General features: G+C 41.0%; 1 protein-coding gene across 3 annotated transcripts in view; it reads left to right on the forward strand.

Moving 5' to 3' along the window:
- The window catches only part of COPG2 (COPI coat complex subunit gamma 2), a 114,993-nt gene that overhangs the window by 54,411 nt on the left and 38,209 nt on the right, over window positions 1-22,373 (forward strand). For all 3 annotated transcript variants that reach the window (XM_082694005.1, XM_082694006.1, XM_082694007.1), the window contains 11 exons: window positions 2,658-2,791; window positions 3,558-3,625; window positions 5,860-6,048; window positions 10,104-10,199; window positions 10,520-10,763; window positions 12,583-12,658; window positions 13,485-13,588; window positions 14,081-14,206; window positions 15,293-15,355; window positions 15,818-15,957; window positions 16,515-16,686. In XM_082694005.1, coding sequence (XP_082550131.1) covers window positions 2,658-2,791; window positions 3,558-3,625; window positions 5,860-6,048; window positions 10,104-10,199; window positions 10,520-10,763; window positions 12,583-12,658; window positions 13,485-13,588; window positions 14,081-14,206; window positions 15,293-15,355; window positions 15,818-15,957; window positions 16,515-16,686 — 1,412 coding nt within the window. The remainder of the gene's footprint in view (window positions 1-2,657; window positions 2,792-3,557; window positions 3,626-5,859; window positions 6,049-10,103; window positions 10,200-10,519; window positions 10,764-12,582; window positions 12,659-13,484; window positions 13,589-14,080; window positions 14,207-15,292; window positions 15,356-15,817; window positions 15,958-16,514; window positions 16,687-22,373) is intronic.

Genomic DNA, 22,373 nt, shown 5'->3' on the forward strand with positions numbered 1-22,373 from the left:
CACACCCAGTGCTCCATGCAATTCGTGCCCTTTATAATACCCACCACCTAGTACCCCAACCTCCCACCCCCCACCCCTTCAAAACCCTCAGATTGTTTTTCAGAGTCCATAGTCTCTCATGGTTCACCTCCCCTTCCAATTTCCCCCTCTTTATAATATTTTTGTCTTAAATTCTATTTGTCGGGTATTAATATAGCCAGTACTGGTCTCTAATGGTTACTGTCTTTTTTTTTTTTTTTTTAAAGACTATTTTCTTTTCTTTATTTTATTTTATTATTATTTTTTTATAAACATAAAATGTATTATTAGCTCCAGGGGTACAGGTCTGTGAATCGCCAGGTTTACACACTTCACAGCACTCACCATATCCCATACTCTCCCCAATGTTCATATCTGGTAATGTCTTTTTTAGCCTTCATTTTTGGAGGATAGTTTTGCTGGATATAGAATTCTTGTCTTTATTTTTTTTTTAAGATTTATTTATTTATCTGACAGAGATCACAAGTAGGCAGAGAGGCAGGCAGAGAGAGAGAGAGAGGGAGAAGCAGGCTCCCCGCTGAGCAGAGAGCCTGATGTGGGGCTCAATCCCAGGACCCTGAGACCATGACCCGAGCTGAAGGCAGAGGATCTAAACCACTGAGCCACCCAGGCGCCCCGAATTCTTGTCTTTCTGTTTTAGCTCTTTGACTATGGCATTGTGCTGCCCTACGTCTTCCATTATTCGGGTGGAAAGGTAGCCACCTGATTGTATTGATGCTCCCCTGTAAAACAAGATGAGTAGTTTTTATCTTGCTGCTGTCAAAATCTTCTCTTTGTCTTATGCTTTCAGCAAATTGACTATGGTGTGTCTCTGTGTGAATCTTTTTCTTTTTATCCTGCATGGGATTTTTTGAGCTACTCGAGTGCACGGATTAATGCTTTCATCAAATTTGGACAATTTTTTTTTTCATTATTTCTTCATATATTCCTTTTGTCTCTTTGTTTCTCTCTTTTCCTTCTGGGACTCTTATTATGCAGTTGTTCATACCCTTGGTCATATTCCCTAGAACTTCAAGGCTCTGTTCTGTTTTTTTTGTTTTTTTTTTTTTCTTTTGTTTTTCTCAGCTGGATTATCTCACTTTACCTTCCTTCAGGTTTACGGGTTTCTTTCTACTGCCAGTGAAGATCAGCTGCTGAATTGCCGATTTAAATTTTCTTTTTAATTCATTATTGCACTTTACAAATCCAGAATTTCTATTTGGTTTCTTTAAAAACAACAACACAATAAGTAAACCCAAACTCCTTTTTTCTTTATTGGTATTCTCTCTTTGGTGAGATATCATTGTCATGTCTTAAATTCTCTTTTATTCTTTAGATATGGTTTTCTTTATTTCTTTGAACATGTTTATATTCATTACAAAGTCTTTGCCTGGTAAATCCAATACCAAATCTAATACCTGGGCTTCCCCAAGAATAATTGCTATGGACTGCACACTTCATTATTTCTTTACATGTGTCATAATTTTTTGTCAAAAACTGGGTATTTTAAGTGGTGCGGTAACTCCAGTAATCACATTTCCCTCTTCCCCATCCTCAGAGGTTGTTATTGTTGCTGCTTGTTGATTGTTGTCTGTTTAGTGACTTTCCCAGATGTATTCTGCAGTCTTACTCTTTGTCAGGCAGTCACTGAAGTCTCTGCTTAATTAGCTAAGTCATCAGCTTGATGATTTGACAGATTTTCTTAAGTGATTTAAGCCAGTAGGTCTCCAACTCTTTTTCTAATGGGCACTTTGTATGTTGGGACATGCCTTCTGTGGTCTGGCAGTTTACAACCCTGCCTTAGCCTTCACTTCCTACATTCACAGAACCTCAAAGTCAGGCATGGGTGAGAGCCTTCTTAGTGCTTGTCTTGTCTTTTCTGGGTATTTACATGCCTTTCTACATGTGCATAGCCTTCTGGATCCCCAGGAATATGTCAGAAATTGCCAAAGTCTCTTATGGTGATCTTATTTCTAAGATTTTCCTTTTAAGTTTTTTGGCCAACCTCTTGTTTACCCCAGATGGTATCACTGGCTTGGCAACTGCAGTGTTAAACAGTTGCCACTGATTTTTTGGGACAAACTTGCTGAGGCTAGGGCTTTCCTCACCAATTGGGCTCTGAGTCAGATGAAATAAAGAGTAGCTCCGTGAATGGGGCTTTTCTAGGGACCCCAGTCAGGTCAAATAGTGAAAGTTCCCTGGGAACAGAGCTTTTGAGAGAGCTCCAAACCCATCTGCCTCCTCCAATGGCTGCTAGGCTGCTGGCTTTCAGAGCTACTGCAATTCTGAGGCTGCTGATTTCCAAGGCTACCATGAAACTGGGAAGAGGGAATAGAAAATAGAGCAAGTGAAAACACCAGAAAGCTTGTTTGCTGTTGTTATGAAGATTCAGCTCTTTTTCTTGAGTAAATGTTTCTGGGATTGTTGCAAGCCTTTGGCTAATTTCTAGAGTGCTGAGAAAGTTAATTTTGAAAATTTATGCCAGTGTTCTCATTGCTTTTATGGAGGAATGGATTTTCAGTGGTCCTTCATCCATAATTCCAAAAGTGCTTCTCAGTCTGCCTGTGTTTTTAACTGCTGTACATATTATACCTATTCTTTTTGATACCTAATGATGCCCTATTTATATTTATTGTCAGCCATGAAAGTCCACTCTTTGATTTCATTGAGAGCTGCTTGCGAAATAAACATGAAATGGTTATTTATGAAGCTGCGTCAGCAATCATCCATCTTCCTAACTGTACTGCAAGGGAGTTGGCACCTGCCGTTTCAGGTTAGTTGTGTGTTTGATAGCTGGATTTTGTTTTTATTCCTATGTTTTTGTTTGAAGTTCCATAGTTCTGCAGGGTAGGTAGTAAGAATGATTTTTGAACCCCAGCTCTATTATATATACCTTTGTGTTCTGATATGTAGAAGATTTATTTTTGTTGTTCTTTACTTAATTACCTTTTTTTCAGAACTTACCATTTCCCTATATAAAACATTAAAAATTTTGCGCTTGGAAGACAAGTAACTTTCATGCATTCAGTTCTCTTTAATGTTTGAAAAGCCCATTTGCTCCTTTTTTTTTTTTTTAAAGATTTTATTTATTTGACAGAGAGAGACACAGTGAGAGAGGGAGCACAAGCAGGGGAAGTGGGAGAGGGAGAAGCAGGCCTCCTGCCAAGCAGAGAGCCCGATGCAGGGCTCAATCCCAGGACCCTGGGACCATGACCCGAGCTGAAGGCAGACGCTCAATGACTGAGCCACCCAGGCGCCCCCCCCCCATTTGCTCTTATAACTATAAATATTGCTACCACAAATTCAGATATTAATGGGTATATTAATTCTTACAGAAAAATAAACCTTGTTTCCTATATTTAAATTTTGTATTACAGTTTTACAAAAAGTGCTTTTGTTATTTTTGATTCATGTGAAGTTTTAATGCTATGATCTAATCTCTTTATGCATATTTTGAATATAATACTTCATGTACTGTATTCAGATACATGCAATATGATGAAATGAGCTATATTAACAACGATCTTTTTTCTTCCTAGTTCTTCAACTTTTCTGTAGCTCTCCTAAGCCAGCTTTGAGATATGCAGCTGTGAGGACCTTGAACAAGGTAGGTGTCCCTTTGCCAACTATTGACTTATATCAGTGTTTGCTTGAGAATCATTACATGTGAAGCATTTGGCTTCCTCTCCAAGGTTAGTAGATAGGATTTTTGGGTTTCACTTCTGTAGCACCTTCCTTGTATTTGTGGCTGGAGGTGTGGCCATTTTTCCTATTCAACTAAAGATTATAATTCATTTCTGACTTTGAGCACTTTATAGCTGAGAACCACATTGTCTAGTATGATGGCCATTAGCCATGAGTGGCCATTTCCATTTAAATTAAGTAAAATTAAATAAGACTAAAAATTCAGCTCCTCCTCAGTCACTCTGACCCCACTTCATCTGCTCAGCTGTCATGTGGTTAGTGACTCTCAATATTGGACAGAGCAAAAAATATAGAACATTTCTATCACTGTAGAAAGTTCTTTTGGACAATGCTGGTGCAATACAATGTGAGTCATATGTGTAATTTTAAATTTTATAGTAACTATGTTAAAAATTTTTCAGGCGAAATTAATTTGAATTATTTACCCTTATATCTACAAAATGTCTTATCAACATGGAATTGGTATAAAATTATTAAAGATCTATTTTACCTTGTATTTTTTCACACTAAATCTTTGACATCCAGTGCTTATTTTATGTTTAGAGCATATCTTAATTGGGACTAGCCACATTTCAAGTGCTTAATAGTCACATTTGGTTATTTGCTACCGTATTGGACACCATAGGTTTGGAGGATACAACTCAGGAACATAGAATAAATTAAATAACCATAAACATTTGAAATGAAAGTTTGGGTGTTTTTTGTTAAAGATTTTATTATTAGAGAGAGAGCACAGGTGAGAGATCACAAACAGTGGGGGAGGGGTAGAGAGAGAAGCAGACTCCCCACCAAGCAGGGAGCCTGACATGGGATTTGATTCCGGGATCCCTGGATCATGACCTGAGCTGAAGGCAGACACTTAACCAATTGAGCCACCATCAGGGCACTCTTGAAATAAAAGTTTAATGTAGTAGAAGACTTGTCATAAGGCAGTGTGTGATCTATTATAAATTAATTGTATGTACAATTGGAGGTAAGAGAAGCCATGGATAAACCTTTATAGGACAGCCAAGGAAGAACCCTTTACAGAATAACAACATGAATTGTATTTTTAAGAAGTGATATAAGGCCACGTTCCTTTATCTATAATCTTGGGGCCAGATGTGTCTCAGAATTCAGTATTCTATGAATTTTAGGAAGGCAAAATGGTGCTCTTATATTATATACTAACCCCATTGAGCCTATAGCAGTACCCTACCATTAAAAACATTAATATTTTTTTATTTTTTTTTAAAGATTTTATTTATTTATTTGACAGAGAGAAATCATAAATAGGCAGAGTGGCAGGCCTTGGCGGGGGGAGCAGGCTCCCCACTGAGCAGAGAGCCCGATGCGGGGCTCCATCCCAGGACCCTGGGATCATGACTGAGCTGAAGGCAGAGGCAAACCCACTGAGCCACCCAGGCGCCCCTCTTTTTTAAAGATTTAGTAGTATTTCTGTGCTGTACATAGGACTGTCCTCACTATGTAGAATAAATTCATATTTAGCTCATTTTACATTAGTTTGGGTCACATTTTCCTGTTAAATGAATTTTGATGCTAATACTTCGCTGAGTTTTCAGATTTTTAAAATTGTGGGTAAAGGATTCTATACCAATATTGAGATGGAGAGGTTAACATTTTGACAAAAACAAAGAAGCAGGAGAATGACAGACATGTTTCAGTGAGTGTGAGCAGTCCAGTTTAGCTGGAGTTTGCTCAAATACAGAAATGTTTTCGAAGTGCTAAGATATTAATAGTCTTTGAGCCGCGTTTACCACGGTAGGTCCTGTTCTCCGAGATCCTTACATCTAGGGAAATAGATACCCATGGACACACGTACTATAAAGAGAAATGGGCCAACTGTAGCACAGCACAGACTGTGATATTGTTATAAAGATTATAGAAACCTAGGAGAAAGTGCTGTTATACTGTGACTCTGGCAGTTAATCCTTTATCAGATGATGTATCATACCTTATTAGTTGGAAATATTCTTCTTAAAACAATTACTTTTGACCTATTTTGTCCCATTTAGATTTTTAAAAGCTGCTTACGTTAATTAAAATTTCTGTTTTCCTCTTCCTTTGTTTTTGAATGTTCCTGTCTTCTTCAGTAGCAGTTTGCTTATTACTTTATTTTTCTTGCCCTTCCACAAGGTGGCAATGAAGCACCCCTCTGCTGTTACTGCCTGCAATCTGGACTTAGAAAACTTGATCACAGACTCAAACAGAAGTATTGCTACTCTGGCCATCACTACCCTCCTCAAAACAGGGAGTGAGAGCAGTGTGGACAGGCTCATGAAGCAGATATCTTCTTTTGTGTCTGAAATCTCAGATGAGTTCAAGGTAAAAGTTTAAATATGATCATGTTTCTCCCAGTCTCTGGCTTGCCTTTTTCTTAACAGTATCTTTGGATGAGCAAAAGTGTTAAATTGTTATGAGGTCTAATTTATTAATTTCTTTCACTGTTATATTGCCTTTGTCTACCTCCAGGCCTTAAAGATATTTTCTTATGTTTTCTAAATGTTTTATGGGTTCAGCTTTTACATTTTGGTCTGTGATCCAATTTGAATTAGATATTTATGTATTGTGTGTGATAAGTTCAAGGTTTTTTCCCCACACTAATATCTAGTCATTCCAGCATAATGTATTGAAAACATCTTCTTTTCCCCCCATTGGAGTGTTTTGGCATCTTTGTCTGAAAAGCAGATAACTATAAAATAGTAGGTGTATTCTTGTTTCCTTATCATATTCTGTTGATCTGTTTGTCAGTCCTATGCCAGTACCATACTGTATTGATTAATGTAGCTTTCTGGTACCTTTTAAATGTAAAGCAGTGTGGTCTTCCGACTTTGTCCTTTTTTTACTATTTTAGGTCCTTATATTTCCATATAAAATTTAGGATCAGCTTATAATTTCCATAAAATAAAGTCGGCTAGAATTATGATTGGAGTTATGTCGAATCTGTAAATAAATCTGGGGGGAACTGACATCATTGCAGTATTCTTCCAGTTCATGAATATGGTATACCTCTCCCTTTATTTAGGTCTTCCTTAATTTCTCTGAGCAATGCTTTATAGCATTTACTCTATTGATCTTGCACATCTTTTGTTAAATTTATATCTAAATATTTTGTGCCTTTATATCCTATTGAAATTTCTATTTTATTGTTTGCTAATGGTATATGAAAATACTTTTTTTTTTTTGCTTTCTCATAACTTGGTATCCTTGCTAAATACCCCTATTGGTTCCAGTAGTTGTTACACATTTGTTAAGATTGTCTGTATAAATAATCGTATTATCTTTGAATAGAGACAGTTTTGCTTCTTCATTTCCAATCTAAATGCCTTCCCTTTCTTTTCTTTTCTTTTTTTTTTTTCTTATTAAAATATCTAGGACTTCCACTATAGTGTTGAATAGAACTGGTGAGAATGTGTCAGAGATGATCAAAAGAATAATAAAATAAATTTCAGTTAAAAAAGTAAAGTAGAAAAATTTTGTTATTTCTCTTTTTTTCTCAATCAAGTATAACTGGCTCTATTTATTCTTTTCTACTATATATCTAGATTCTTTCTTTCTTTTTTTTTTTTTTTTAAGAGTACACAGGAGCAGTGGGGTCAGGGGAGAGAATTTTAAGCAGGCTATACACTCAGTGCAAAGCCTGATGCAGGGCTCGATCTCAGGACTCTGAGATCATGACCCGATCCAAAGTAAAGAGTCAGATGTTTTAACTGATTGAGTCACCCAGATACTCTTATATCTAGACTTTTAAAAAACAAACTTAGCCTATATATTCAAGTAGGCATTTTGAATCTTGGGGAACCTTAGGAGTTTATGAAGGTCATTGTGTGGTACAGCTTACTGAATGAATCTTCTATGCTTAGGTATTTATAGAGTTTTCAGTATTTTGCAATTACAAATAATGCTGCAACAGATAATCTGGTGCATACGTTTTCTTAAAATGTTGAAGGTATATCTCAGGGTCAGTTTCTAGAAGTTCATATGCTAGGCTGAAGGGTAAATCAATATGTAGTCTGTTTGTAGAGAATGCTAAATTCCACCAGCACATAAAAGAGTGCCAGTTTCCCTGTGGTCTCACCAGTAGAGTGTATTGTGTGTTGAAGTTTTGCCAGCCTGACGGGTGAGAAAGTGATCTTGGTGTAGTTTTAATGAATTTTTCCTCCTATGAGGGAAGTTAAATATCTTTTTTACATTTTTAAAGATCATCTAATATTTCTTTTCAAAGATCATTTTTTCATCTCTTTTCTCCATTTCCTATAGGAATTTTGGTCTTTTGTTTCCTCAGTTATTTCAAGTTTCTTGTATGTTAGGGATATTAGTTCCTTATATATGAAATATGTTATGATATTTTCTCCCAGTTTGTCCTTTGTCTTTTGACTTTTCTTATGATGTCTTCTGTTGTGCAAAAGTTTGTTCTTTTTATGTAGTAAGATTTGTCAATCTTGTTGCATTTGACATTTGGGTAATAGAAAGCTTTCCCTTCAAGGGCGCCTGAGTGGCTCAGTTGGCTAAATGTCCAGCTTTTGATTTGTGCTCAGGTCATGATCTTAGATCTTAGATCAAGCCCCATACAGAGCTCCATGCTGGGGGTTTTCTCTCTCCCTCTGCCCTTCCCCTGACTCCAAAAAAAAAAATAAATAAATAAAAAAGGAAAGAAAGCTTTCCCTTCAGATTTTAGAATATGATTGAGTGAATAGGGATTCACCTATGATTTCTTCCAGTGGGTGCATAGTTCCATGTTTTCATTTAGATCTCTGATACATTGGATTTTATTATCATATATGAAAAATGGAGCTTATCTTACCATTTTCTTATCATTTTCAGTGATTATCCAGCCCCCACCCATTTATTTAAAAGACTGTCTTTGCCCCAGTGATTTGAGATACCACCTTTATTATCTGCTGAAGTTCCATATATATGTGGGTCTGTTCCTGGGCTTCCTATTCTGTTCTGTTGTTCATTTACTCATATATCAGTATCACACACTATTTTAAATATACACACTTTGTAGGGCATATTAATATCTCTCAGCCCCCTCACATGACTATTTTTATTGTTTCCAGGACTATTCTTCCATGTTTTTTTTTCCCTCATAAATTTTAGTATCAACTTGTCTAGCTTCATGAAAGATCTCATCATTGGCATTCTTACTGGGATCGCATCAAGATAGCTTGATGATGTTGGAGAGATCCTGTCCAAGAAAAAGGGATATCTTAATTTGTTCAAATCTACGGTTTTGCCTTTCAAGAATATTTTATAATATTTTTGTTAGTTTTGAATGCTTTCAAAATGCTTTTCTTATTTTCTCTTGTTTGTTGCTGTTAGAAACCATTGTATCTATTTTATCTTCTAACTAGTTATGCATGTATATGTTCCCTTTGTATAGTGCACGTTCTCTTCCAGCCTTAGAAGATACAGTGTCTCCCTCTAAAAGTAAAGGGCAGGTTTCCACACAGCCCTACAAGATACAGCTAGTGCTCTCCCTAGAGCAAAAAGCAAGCATGCTCACTGTCCAGGATAATAAAGACGTTTCTCTTCAGCACAAAGGTCCCGCAGGCTTACTACCCTCTTGAAAATATTTGAGTTCCATGCCTCAGGATTTTTCTGTAATGAGAGCTACTGTGGCCCTTTTGACATTGTCCTCTGAGGAAACTGGCCCCCAAATGCTGATGCTCTAGCTATGCTGTATTTAATTGTCCTCCTGATCCAGAGGTCTTGTTTTCTCTACCACAATCCATGAAATTTGTGACAGACTAACTTGTTAGCTTGGAAGTAGGGGAAAATCTCATACCCTTCTCACTTCTTGACAGTGGTCTTCAAAGTTGTGGTAAAATTTTTCTAGAAACCATTTTGTGAAGTGGTTCCCAGGTAATTTTCTATTTGTTCTATGGAAATTGGCCTATTTATGCTTTTTTTAAAAAATCTGTTTATTTTAGAGAAGAGAGCAGGAGCTCAAGTGTGCAGAGGGAAGGGACAGAGGGAGAGAAAGCGAGAGAGAATCTCAAGTAGACTCCCGAGCTGAACACCGAGCCCGATGCTGGACTTGATCTCATGACTGAGCTTATGGCCTGAGCCCAAACCAAGAGTCAGATGCTTAACCAACTGAACCACCCAGATGCCCCTCTTTTGCTTTTTATCTTTACTCTTCACTTTAAAAATTTTATGTGATTATTGGCTTAGAGCAAAGGAATGGGGTCTCTTGAATGAACTTCATTTTTACATTGTTTTTTATTTTCCTGGGAGGTCTCCTTGCCTGTCTTTCATGAAGAACCACTCCAGAAGTGTTGCGCCACCTTAGCTTGCAATAAATAAGAGGGAAAGTATGCCTCGTAGCTCAAGGTGTGAAGATGAACGTCCTTTCTGTGTTTGTTTCTCCACAGGTGGTGGTTGTGCAGGCAATTAGTGCTCTCTGTCAGAAATACCCTCGAAAGCACAGTGTCATGATGACTTTCCTCTCCAACATGCTCCGAGATGATGTAGGTAGACATGTTTTCATCACAGGAAGTTGCTCTCTTAAATTTTTATGATTCCCGTGAAATATCAGACAGTATTTAAAACAGCTCTGTCACCTTGGCATGCCTGCAGAATGGCATGCGTAATTCTGCTTGCTGTTTTATCATTACTAAACATGCTGTTGTTTTAGTTTTCTCACTTGGAGAGAGGAAAAAAAACCCACTTTTGTTTCTTTCAGAAGGGAAAGGAAATGAAATTTGACTATTAGAAGCTTGAGCCTGGGAGTAGAAGCATTTCTCCAAAAAGCATCCTCAGAATGAATGGCGATTTTCTCTTTTGCCAGGGAGGCTTTGAATATAAGCGGGCCATTGTGGACTGCATAATCAGCATTGTGGAGGAGAACCCCGAGGGTAAAGAAGCAGGTCTAGCCCACCTTTGTGAATTCATTGAGGACTGTGAACACACTGTTCTGGCTACTAAGATTCTACACTTGCTGGGCAAAGAGGGCCCCAGAACGCCTGTCCCCTCCAAGTATATCCGCTTTATTTTTAATAGGGTCGTACTGGAGAATGAGGCTGTCAGAGCTGGTGAGTCACTGGAACCCTGATACCGATGTACCTGCTCATCTGTGGAAATGCTTGTTAACTCAGGGGGGTGGTGAGGACATTGGAAAATGAAGTTGTGACGTCTGTTCAATGGTAGGATCTTGGAGCACGCTTAGGCCAGGCACACTCCTCTTCGTCCGCACTCCGGTTTCCACCCCGATTTCTGCTTTACCTTAGAGACAGACGACCCTTGACTTTCAGTACGATGGGAACACAGTGGTGGCAGCATGTTTTTTTTTTTTTCAGAGTTAGAGTTACTCACACTGTCCATATGAACATCTATGAATTGTGTGTGTGTGTGTGTGTATTTAAGTGACTTTTTACACAAGTGGTAGAAAATTATTTTGCTTCTCCTTCCTCCCCTTAGCCTACGAACAGGCAAAAATCTCTCCTGTTAAAAATACAAACCCACCTCTGATGCGTTGTTTCTTACTAGCTCACTGACTAGACCTCCCCTGTCAGGCAAACTCGAAGCAGCAGTTATTAGCTGCCTCCATGAATTTATTCTCCATTTTTTCTTCAATTCACTATAATCTAGCTCTCTCCCTTAAAAGCCCTCTGAAGCTACTATTTTAGAAAACTTACTTAGAAGCTCGTTGGGAAAGCAAGTCAGTCACTGACGTTCTTACCTTTGTTCACCTCTCACTCAGCCTGACGGACTCTTGACTAAACACATCTTGAATGCTCTCTCCCTGTGGTGTCCACAGTAGCCCGCCCCTTCCATCTCTCCCTGTCTGATTTATAGGGCCCCTCTTTCATTGCATAAATACTTAGTTTTCCTTGGGGGCCTGTCATACAACACAAGCTATCTTCCTGGGGGGCGTCTTCAGCCCCCCACCAGGGCGCGGGGACACCGCCGTCCCACGTCTCTTTCCTGAACCCGCATGTCCATGGTCTCCGGCACTTTGGGTTCAACCCAAAGGCAAATCCTCACCTTTACCATCCACTCCGCAGTGAAGACGGAAGCCCCTGCTGCTGTTTCAGAGCCCCCTCTGCCCGCTGACAGGATTCTCTCAGTCCCGCTGTGGGCTCCCCTCCGCTTCAGAGAATTCTGAGGCGCACGCTTGCCTGGTCTGCTCCAGCGCAGAGCCTCTGCCTCAGCCTCACTCGGCTGTGTCCGTTCCAGGGTTGGACCCCTTCTCTCTGCCCCTCGTGCTCCTCTCCTGCCCCTCTCCTGCCTTGGCCCCCTGGCGAGCACTGCTTGGCCTCCCGGTGTTAGCGCAGCCAGCACGGCTCAGCCCCTTGTCTTCCTTCTCCAAGCAGTTCCGAGTCCCTTCCTCTGTTCTCACACGGCATCCTGGGGGTCGCTGTCCCAGGGCTTCCTCTGCTCCCCTGTCCTTATCTCTTCCCTCACTTGTCTTCCCCACTAGAGTACAACTCCCGGAGCTCAGGAACCATGGCTTTTCTCTTTTCACCTCCAGCACCTAGCTCAGTTCCTGACACAAGTTAGGTGGGCCATAAATCTTGACTAAACGAAGTGAATTTGATAATAGAGTTTCTTATTATGCTTGGGGCTGGCTGTTTGAGTTAGAGCTGAATTACCTCCCTGTGGAATACGAGGGGTTGTGGTCAGAGTGGAGGAGAGCTCCCGTAAGAAATATATATGATTCTTTTTCCTCAGTGCATGGAGAATTTTCCTACTCATAGCTCTCTTGGGCCTGCAGATTTCTAGTTATGCTTATTACATGGAGCAAAGAAATAAAATCAAGAAGCACACACTCATTTTTTTGGAATGACTATTGCTTAACCTTTGAAAAACCAATAAAGCACTTACGTTGTTTTATTTTATGCTTCATTATAGCTGCTGTGAGTGCTTTGGCTAAATTTGGGGCTCAAAATGAGAATCTTCTCCCAAGTATCCTAGTACTCTTACAAAGGTAAGTAAGACAATGTCTTTTTTCTTTGAAGAACACCATATGGCTGAATAGAGACTTCCTCATATCAAGTGCTTTGTGAGGCTTGAGAGTAGAATTGATGGAATAAGTCAAGGGCAAACGGCATTTCCATTACCTTTTCTAGTAATCTTGTGTGTGCTGTGTACGCCGTAATTTTTACTTTGAATTTCTGTTGTGTGAGTTTGAGGAAGTAATCTGAATGCGTGTGCCTTAATTTGCATAATAGGGGCCAACTTCAAAGTGATGCACTGTGGAGAGTTGAAAAATCAGCTTTTCATGGTTTCCATGACTCCCTATTTGATGAGGAAAAGACCTGCTTTCACAAATATACTGTGATTACATCTTATAATCGAAGCAGAAAAATTACAAGCCAGAGGCTGGCTGGTTTCACTAAAACAAATTGCCATTTGAGTAGTAACACTGCCTGGATTCTGAATGCTTGTTAGGATCCTTGGAAAGCAGAATATTCCTGTCTTGTAATTATAAAGAAGTCAAAGTCTGCCAGGGTCGTGTGGTTGCATATTCGAGAATAGAGGCCAAACTGCTAGTTCACGTTGTCGTAGCCTTCCTGATTATTCTAACGCTTACTTGCGTAGTGCTTCTGGTTCGTAAGGACCCTGTTTCTTTACCAATCTCAAACAGTCTCCAAAATTCATGGGGATTGTAAGATCCACCGTTGGCCATCGTGGACCTCTTTTATAAAGGGGGTAGCAGAGGGCCTCAACGGTGCCCTTCCAGGGTGGTGGTAAAGAAGGCGATTAGAAGTTGATAGGGTGCTGTGACATGCCCCTTCTGTGTCCCCGGACAGGTGTATGATGGACACGGACGATGAGGTTCGGGACAGGGCTACTTTCTACCTGAATGTGCTGCAGCAGAGGCAGATGGCGCTGAATGCTACGTACATTTTCAACGGTCAGTGAGAGCCAGGGATGGAGACAAACACACTTTTATGCCCCAGATGGGGTCTTGGAAGCGTTATTCACATACAAACTGACTTCATTAGGCAAAATGCTTGATTTTTTTGTCTTTGAATGCACTTCCATTTTTAGGGGAACCTCAAGTATATAAGGGCCCAAAGAACATGGCTTGTTCCCGGTTCTTTTTAAGCTCCGTCTTGGTTGGGTTTGCCTTTTTTTCTTATGTTAGGATTATTCCCACGTGGCTAAGTTGCTTTCTTTTCCGGAAGGTACTTCTAATCTGTTGGAAATTTTTATACTCTGCTCCCATGCTCCCTTGGGCAAAATTATAAGGCAGTTTTATAAAATAGCTTCATTTTGAATGACTTCCAGCTGTAAAGTCTGTGGTCTTACTCTTCTCTCTCATCAGAAAGCTTCAGTTAATATTACAAATCTGGGCCTGTCCGGATACTGGGATTGTGATAATGCCAAGATTTCTGTTTCATAGGCCTCACGGTCTCGGTGCCAGGGCTAGAGAAGGCCCTTCACCGGTACACACTGGAGCCTTCAGAGAAACCCTTTGACATGAAGTCTATTCCACTTGCCGTGGCCCCTGTCTTTGAGCAGAAAGCAGGTAATGGGAACACTTAACTCAGTTTTTCTGTGTGTAAGTAGTTTCATACCCATTGAATACACTGTTAATACATTTTTCTCAAATACTTCTTTTGTTTGTCACTTCTAAATCTTATGGCACTACGAAAGGCTTATTTTCTTAATTAGGGATTTAAATAGTCTTTCCTGGGGCACCTGTGTGCCTCAGTCAGTTGAGCATATGACTCTTGGTTTTGGCTCAGGTCATGATCTCACGATCATGAGATCAAGCCCCACATTGGCTCTGCACTTGGGGTGGGGGGAGGGGAGTCTGCTTGAAAGATTCCCTCTGCCCCTCCCTGCACTTGCATGTACATGTGCACTCACACTCTCTCTCAAATAAATAAATCTTAAGAAAAAAAATTAAAAGTTTCCCTTGGTTTTCACATAGACTAGGAAGCCTGACCCAGACTGAGTGTTTTCTTCTTTTAATGCTGACTGTTACAGCATTTGAAGTTAGTGGGTCTCAGAACAGTGATTGTGCTGTTACCTCCTAGTTTTATTTTTTTCTGAAATTGGTAAAGTCTTAGTTAATTTTGCTATTGGAGATTTGTTGTGAAAGAATATATAGGACAGGATCCTGAAAAGTATTCTCAAAGAATATCTAACTTTAAAACTCTAACACCAACACCACCACCACCACCACTAACAACAACAACAACAAAAGGAAGGAAGGAAAGTGTTTAGTGGCTCAAACTGAGGATGAAAGATATTATCCTAACCTTCAAAACTTTCAGTATTTCTATTGATATTATACCAGTAATTTTTCCTGTTTGAATCATGAGATTTGTTTTATAAATCGTTCCTCCTTTTAAGAATAATTTTTTTTCCCCATCCTGGTCCATTTAAAGCAAATTTTGGGGGCCACTTTATTTCACAAAATACATTCACTAAATACACTTTAAGTTGAACTTCTCCCTAAAAACGGTGACAAAGAGTCTACCGGTATGATTTAGGAATAGCTCTTTATGTATCTGCTAGAAGTTTCTGCCCGCTTTTCTTTCTGTCTTCATTTTTAGCGTGATAGTGGGAGGGACACTCACTTGATTGCTCATATCTGTCTTTGTAGAAATTACACTTGTGGCCACCAAGCCAGAGAAGTTGGCTCCTTCCAGGCAAGACATTTTCCAAGGTATGTTGATTTGATGTGTAGAAGTAATAGTCTTGCATCCCAGGCACTGTAAATATAATGAAGTCTCCACTGCTTTTATTCAAAGTGATTAATTGTTAATGCAGGAAATCTTTATATGACTGAGTATCTGTTGTTCCAAGTGACAGTTGCTGGGGCTACCTGGAACCCACGGTAATTCCCACCTGCTAACTTACTAACTGGGAATATTGTCCTTACTCTGTATCTTGGTTAACAGGGAACTCAAATTCTACAAAATTAGGAATTTAATTTCTTTTTTTTTTCCCCCTTGTACTAATTCAGTATATAAACTCTCTTAGAAGATTATTTCACTAAAGCTTAGGGACATAGTTGAGCCTTCCACTGTGACTAAAACAGTGCAAACTTAAAACATTTTAGGCACCCAGAGTAATGTCTTTTCCTCTCTCCTGTTGCTTTCTTCCTTCTCATCTTTTTTCTCAAAAGAACAATTGGCTGCCATTCCCGAGTTTATGGATCTGGGACCCTTGTTCAAGTCTTCTGAGCCCATTCAACTTACAGAAGCAGAGACGGAATATTTTGTTCGTTGTATCAAGCACATGTTTACCAACCACATCGTGTTCCAGGTGAGGAAGGTACCACCACCAGCTCCCATAGCTCAGAGAGCAGTGTTGATTCCCCTTCAGTTTATGATTCTAGCTGCTTTCTACTGAGGAGAGGAACTTGGCCTCATTTCTGGGGTGTTCCCTAACTCCATAGCTATAGAAGTGCCTTCATATGATGGTTAAAATGTTAAAGGACATAAAAGTGAAATGTGTGAATAAGTCAGAAAACATCATGTACAACCTATTCAAAACAATCATCATTTAACATCAGGGCAACTTAAGTGGGTTCTTCAAGAACTTGGGTTTTGGTTTGATTCTTAGCTACCAGACTTCCACCATCTCGTTTAGTAGAACTCAATCTCAGGAAAGAGAAGGAACTGATAAATAAAAGAAACAAAAGGAACTCAAGGCAACCACTATTGCCTCAATAAAAATCTTAGGAGGAGATGTGCAGGATAGTTGAGGGAGGTAAAGGCTAGTGGGTTCCAGAACGGAGTTGTGGGTCATGGGTGGGAAGGACCAACATTCTAGGAAGGAGTTGTGCACCTTCATCACTTCTCTGTCTGCTGACTTTTCAGTTTGACTGCACCAATACCCTAAACGACCAGCTGCTGGAGAAGGTGACCGTCCAGGTAGAGCCGTCGGATTCCTACGAGGTGCTGTGTTGCATCCCAGCCCCTAGCCTCGCTTACAATCAGCCGGGAATATGTTACACTCTGGTTCGCTTGCCTGATGATGACTCAACCACAGGTACTAACCCCCAGGAGGGAAGAGAGAGGAGTAGGAATGCATTACAACTTGAGCTCTTAAATGTCTGGGCAAATGCGTGGGGTTCGGGAACAGGGTTCTTTTCCAGAGTGAAATATAATGATAATGACGGTGTATTTATATTTATAAAACTCATTAGTGCTGCAGAAATAACTGGTTTTGTAACTAAGTCTCTGAGTAGTATTCACTTGACGTTTAATGTTAAAAACTGAATATATACAGTGGTAGCTCAACAAGGAATTCCTGCTTCCTGGTGGAACAGTGTAGCCATTGAAGAGGGTTCACATTCCTGATGTCTCCTGTGAAGGATCATGATCTCCTCCTCCTTGATGTTTGTTTCTGGGCAGCCTAAGGACTTTGTATCTAGTAGGTCCATGACATTTTAAAACAATTGCTTCTGGGGTCCTGTAGTGCAAGGCTGGTGGCTGAGAGTATATCCCATCCTAATGAGTGGCTTAGCCAACTTCTGTGTATCCACATTTGAGAAGGGCGATCTAATTCTCTCCTTGACCCACGTGCAGTCTTGAGAGGGGCGGGGAGGCCTATGAAGGAGGACCAACTGCTAGGGCCAGCAGTGTCTACAAACTTGGGGTTTGAGGTTTTGTGACCAACCTCCTGTGAATGTCAAGTATTTATTGTACGTGATTTCTTTTCCCATTTTCCCGCCTGGATTCTTCTCTTCCCACATTCACTCCACTTCTCGACACTGTTACCCAGTTTTTACAGAAATAAACACACATATCACATCTATGTTTTAAACCATTTTTATTACTAGTACAGGAAAAAAACAATTTTTACTACTAGTACACAAAAAAGCAATTTTTAACTACTAGTACACAAAAAAACAATTTTTACTACTAGTACACAAAAAAACAATTTTTACTACTAGTACACGAAGAAACATTTTTACTACTGGTACAGGAGAAAACAGAAGTTAACAAAATTCACAAATACTGGGGAAAGAAGTTACAGAGTTACAAGAAATTGTAAAAGTACTAGTAAATAGTTATCCCTGGTCATCATTCAGTTCTGTCTGGGGCTTAACCTGCCTTCTCTTAGCTCCTCTCCCAACTCCCTTTTTAGTTGTTGGTTCTAGGAGCCCCTGCCCAATCTCTTCTGTGTTGGACGATAGACCAGGCTACTCTCTCTAGCACGAGGTAGATTCGAGTTGGCACCATTGCTGGGTCTGAATCCCAGGTGGTTCCTTCTGGCCCTCGGCGGACCTGCTGTTCTCTTCTGCAGCCACTCGGGATCTCTAACCCCCTGGGTAGGAAGGCACTTTCCTCTCTGGCCTCCGGTATTTCTCCTTCAAGCATCAGGCCATCTGACTTTGACTTTTAATCACCTTCTTTATCCCTTTATGCAGTTTCTCTAGCTCCAGCCCCTTTTGGCTTCACTTGCTCTCCTGGTCGTTTCCCTCTGACATTCATCTAAAGGATGTCCATGAGCCACTAATGAAGCTGGCCGTACTCTGAAGTCAAGCCAGTTTTATTCACCCTTGTTCTAAACCAGTATCGGGGCCCAGTCTTAACATGGCCCTGTGGCTTCCACCATCATCCTGGGAAACTGGGAAACGGTGTTTTATCTTTTTTTTTTTATTTTTTCCAATAGCCCCCTCTCCTTTTTTCAGAATTCCTCCCCTTATTGCACTTCTAAGGTTTCTCTTTTTTTAAGGGGTGCCATTACTTTGCAATTTAATTTTAAAGGGAAGTGAAATGTCGAACTCACTGAAGAATCCAACTCTTCCCAACTGAGAATACTAGCTCCTTCCATTTCCCCAGGCTCACTTGGATAGTCGACAACTCAGGTGCCTCACACTCCAGGGAGTGGTCTTCACAGAATACAAGAAATACAAGTTTACAATATCAAAATACAGAAAACAACAATATCGAAATTACAGAAATTACATTGTACAGGAGAAAACAACCACAACAATAAGAGAAAACATTTCTACCAAGAAAAGAAGCATAGGGAAGGTTTTCTCACCCCTCCTTTCTAAAGAGTTAATTTATTTTTAAAGCGTAGATCTTACAAATTAGCCCAGAGGTTTCAACCTTTGGTCTGCTGGCTGTGGACTCTTTTGCTTGATGGTTTGTTAGTATTTTACTTATAAAAATTTGGCACTTGGAGAATTTTCTTTGTTTCCTATTAAACTTTTCAAGGGGTTTGCTGATTGGTGTTAAACTCTTGTTTAGAGTAACTCTTGTCCTTGCATCTTGGAGAAAAGAAATGGAATTTTGTCTCAACACTTGGACCTTTAAAACTTAATTGTTAGTAGTTAATTTATATTTGACCCATCACATGCCTGCTTAAAACAAAACTCCTTTCTATTCTTTAGTTTGGTCAGAAATTCGCACATTTTTAATCAATGGCCAATTCAGAGTCTTTGCTCTGCAAAGAACAGAAGTGAAATACCAGGGCATAGATGGTAATAAGAGTCTTCTTATCCCCCCCCCCCCGCCATTTTGCATTTTCCCCACCGCAAATACTATGAATTTTTCCAATCACCTGAAGATCTATACATCACTTCTACTAATTGCAAAAAGTTTATTTTTCACACAACCACAGAAGAGAAAAAGAAAAAAAGAAATTACACAGATCGCGATTTCTATCAACTCGAAAACTGTATAGCATAATAGAAAGACAGAGATAGATAGATTTTTGGGAGATAGATTGGGATCTGGATTTTGACTGCTACATATGGACTGGGTAACTTAGACAGATTATTAATTCTCTGTAAACCTTTTAGGACTGTTACAAAGATGAAATGAAATTCATAAGATGATTAGCATGGTACCAGACACACAGTAAATACTCAATAAATGGAAGTTGTTATTGCTTCATCTGGAACTACCCACTTCCTCTCTTTCTTCTTTCAAGTCTATCACAGTTCACAAGGACACACACCCTCCAACCTCCAGAGAGCTATCCTAGCACTTACCCTGATCTTTGCTGTATCTTGAGCTTTTCTCTCTCCCCCCTTACTATATATGTGTACAAAATATCTAAACCCCATCTGACAAGATTTACCTAAACCCAACACCAAGATGGTCCCATAAGTCCTTCCCTCAGATTGTGGGCAATGTGGGGAAAGTTATCGGTATCACAGATCTCAATTCTGTGAGTCCTACTGGTCATCTTCTGTCCTCCTTTATGCCAAAATGCTTAGAAAAGCCTTCAAGGCAGCCTTCTTTCTTAGCGTCCTCTCCCATCCAGCAACTTTCTTTCCCCTGAGGCTTTACTGCACTCAGATGACGTGTGCGACATCCTACAAGCCTTTTCCTCTCGCTGACCCCTGCCTGTTGAGCTTTTTGTCCCACTCCCTGTTCCGAATCACTGTGACCCCTCTGTTTGCATTATGGGACCATCCGGCCTTAGTGTATCACACTTCCCATCTCAGACGTCTTCACCGCATTTAAATGACTCACTTAAAAAGTCTGCAGTGGAAAGTATCCATCCCAAGATCCGGCTGAACCGCACACGTGTAGACGCCTCGCCCTCTGTCACCAGGGACACTGTGACAATTCCTAACTCCTCTCTGCTGCTGGGCTTGACTTCCTGCCAACATGTCCTTGACACCCATCCTCACTTGAGCTACTGCAGGATTCCGACAGGCTCCGAACCACCCTCTCCCCCAACCCGGCCATGCTCCAGCCCCCTGCCGGTCTGTAGTCTCCATTCCATGGTCTGCTGTTCGATATTAATCATATTAGCTCCCGACACACTGGATGAGCAGCTTCACTTAACTGAAATACATCTCAGAGTTTCTCACGTTTACCTACCTACAACCACTCACTGGAATCCTTCTTCATGACCCTTCATGAAACTCTGCATCCTTCAAGCTAGGTACATATCCCAGTTTCTTATTCAAATACTAAAAAAGTAGGACAGGTAGAACATTATTATTCAACCACCACTTCCTCTGCCTCCATTACCAGAGTGGGCAGCAGTCTGGCCAGTATTCCTCCAGTCTGACCCATGTTGAGATTGGCCAAGATTCCCAGTCCCCTTATCCACCTGCTCACTCATCTTGCCCCCGCATCTGGCTCCCTTCACATACACTGAAATTTCTATCATTCCCTTCTCTGTTTACTTCCTGCCTGCTTCCCGTCCTGTTATGTGTTCCCTTGTCATAGCATCACCGGCATACAAATCTTTGTCGCTGCCTTTCCTGCATGATATTGTCTCTCCAGAAGGCAACAAAAGGTGGCATATCCACTCATTTCCACTTCCCTTCTTTTGGCCATAGAGAAAACCCTCCGCTTGTCTGCAGCAGTCAGGCTTGGTTCCACTTGCGAGTGACTACTCTCATCACTCACAATTCCTCTCGTGACTGGCATGCGCCTTGATCTTTGGACACCAGGAGCGCGTGAAGCACCTTCAGGCTTTACTTCATGAATTTATCTCCAGATGATACGACATTATTCTCCTGGACCTATCTACCCACTTCCATGTGATGATCTGAGAGAGTTTGCAGGCAGACACCTGTCTTCCTACGACAATTTATTTTTATAAATTTCTCCCATTTTCCTTTATCCCATTAACGGTGATCAAGTTCACAGGCAGCGCTGTGCGTCATAACCATTAGAATGTTGCTCAGTAATTGCAAGAATTAATTAGTAAGTATACTGTCAACTTAATTTCATTTTAACCACTTCTCTTCCCGTTTTTCATCTGCTCATTTCCATTAGAAAGACAGTAAATATGTAAGTAGTGTGTCACCATCAACAACATGCATATTTTCCAGTGCTCGGAGCAATGCTTTCAGAGTCCTTTGGGCTGTCTGGGACCACCGTGCTTTCTGCTTGGCTGTCCAGCAGCTGCTCCCTCTGCAGATACTCTGCACTGTCTGCCGTCCCATCAGAGCACGTGCCTGAACATCCATCCAACAGCACCCACTTGCTTCTATTTCCTAGCGTGCTCCTGCCTTCTGGCCTCAATACCACAGAAGCCTTTCCTCTCGCACCCAGAGCTGCCCGTGTCCCCAGATGGGGAGTTCTTCACCGCACTGTTCCATTCTCCCTGATGCCCTTTTATCAAACCTGAGCCCTTGAAGCCAACAGAGCCTCTCTACTCCTTGCCCTTTCTTGTCCCATATACTCCCTTGACACACCCTGCCGTGGCGGCCTGACTCCACTGTCACTCTCTTTTCCACACTGTGCGGGATCACTGTGCTCAGACACGGGCTCTGCTCCACTTCACTGCTGCCTGCCCGGCATGTGAGGGAGTCCCAGCTCTTTTCTTTGACATCTTCTCCCTATTTGGCCTGCCTTCCTGCACCCCGGGTGACCAGCTTCTCCGTCCCCAGTGAGCTATACTGAGGCCCTCTGACGCTGAAATCATGCTAAACCCTCTACCTTCTCAGGGCCACCATTTGGGAGGAGGTCCTTCTCTGGGCATTTCTCTGACCTTCCGTCTTGTCACCATCCCCTGCACCGACTCGGTTGTCTACAGCATTCTAAATGGGCCGCGACCTCTCCCATCTCCTCCTCCGCTGGCCTCCCTATTCTCCCCCATGGTCCTCAGCGGCCATGGTCTTCCTCTCGCACCAGCTTCCTCATACCCATATCCCCACTTGGGGGACCCGGCTCCTAGTCTCTCCACATCCACTCCTTCTGGGCTCTGTGCCGCCCTCTCGGTATAGCGCGCTCCCCGATCCTCTCACCAGC

This window comes from Mustela nivalis (assembly GCF_964662115.1).
Source record: "Mustela nivalis genome assembly, chromosome: 12".
NCBI classification, from domain to species: Eukaryota; Metazoa; Chordata; class Mammalia; order Carnivora; family Mustelidae; genus Mustela; species Mustela nivalis.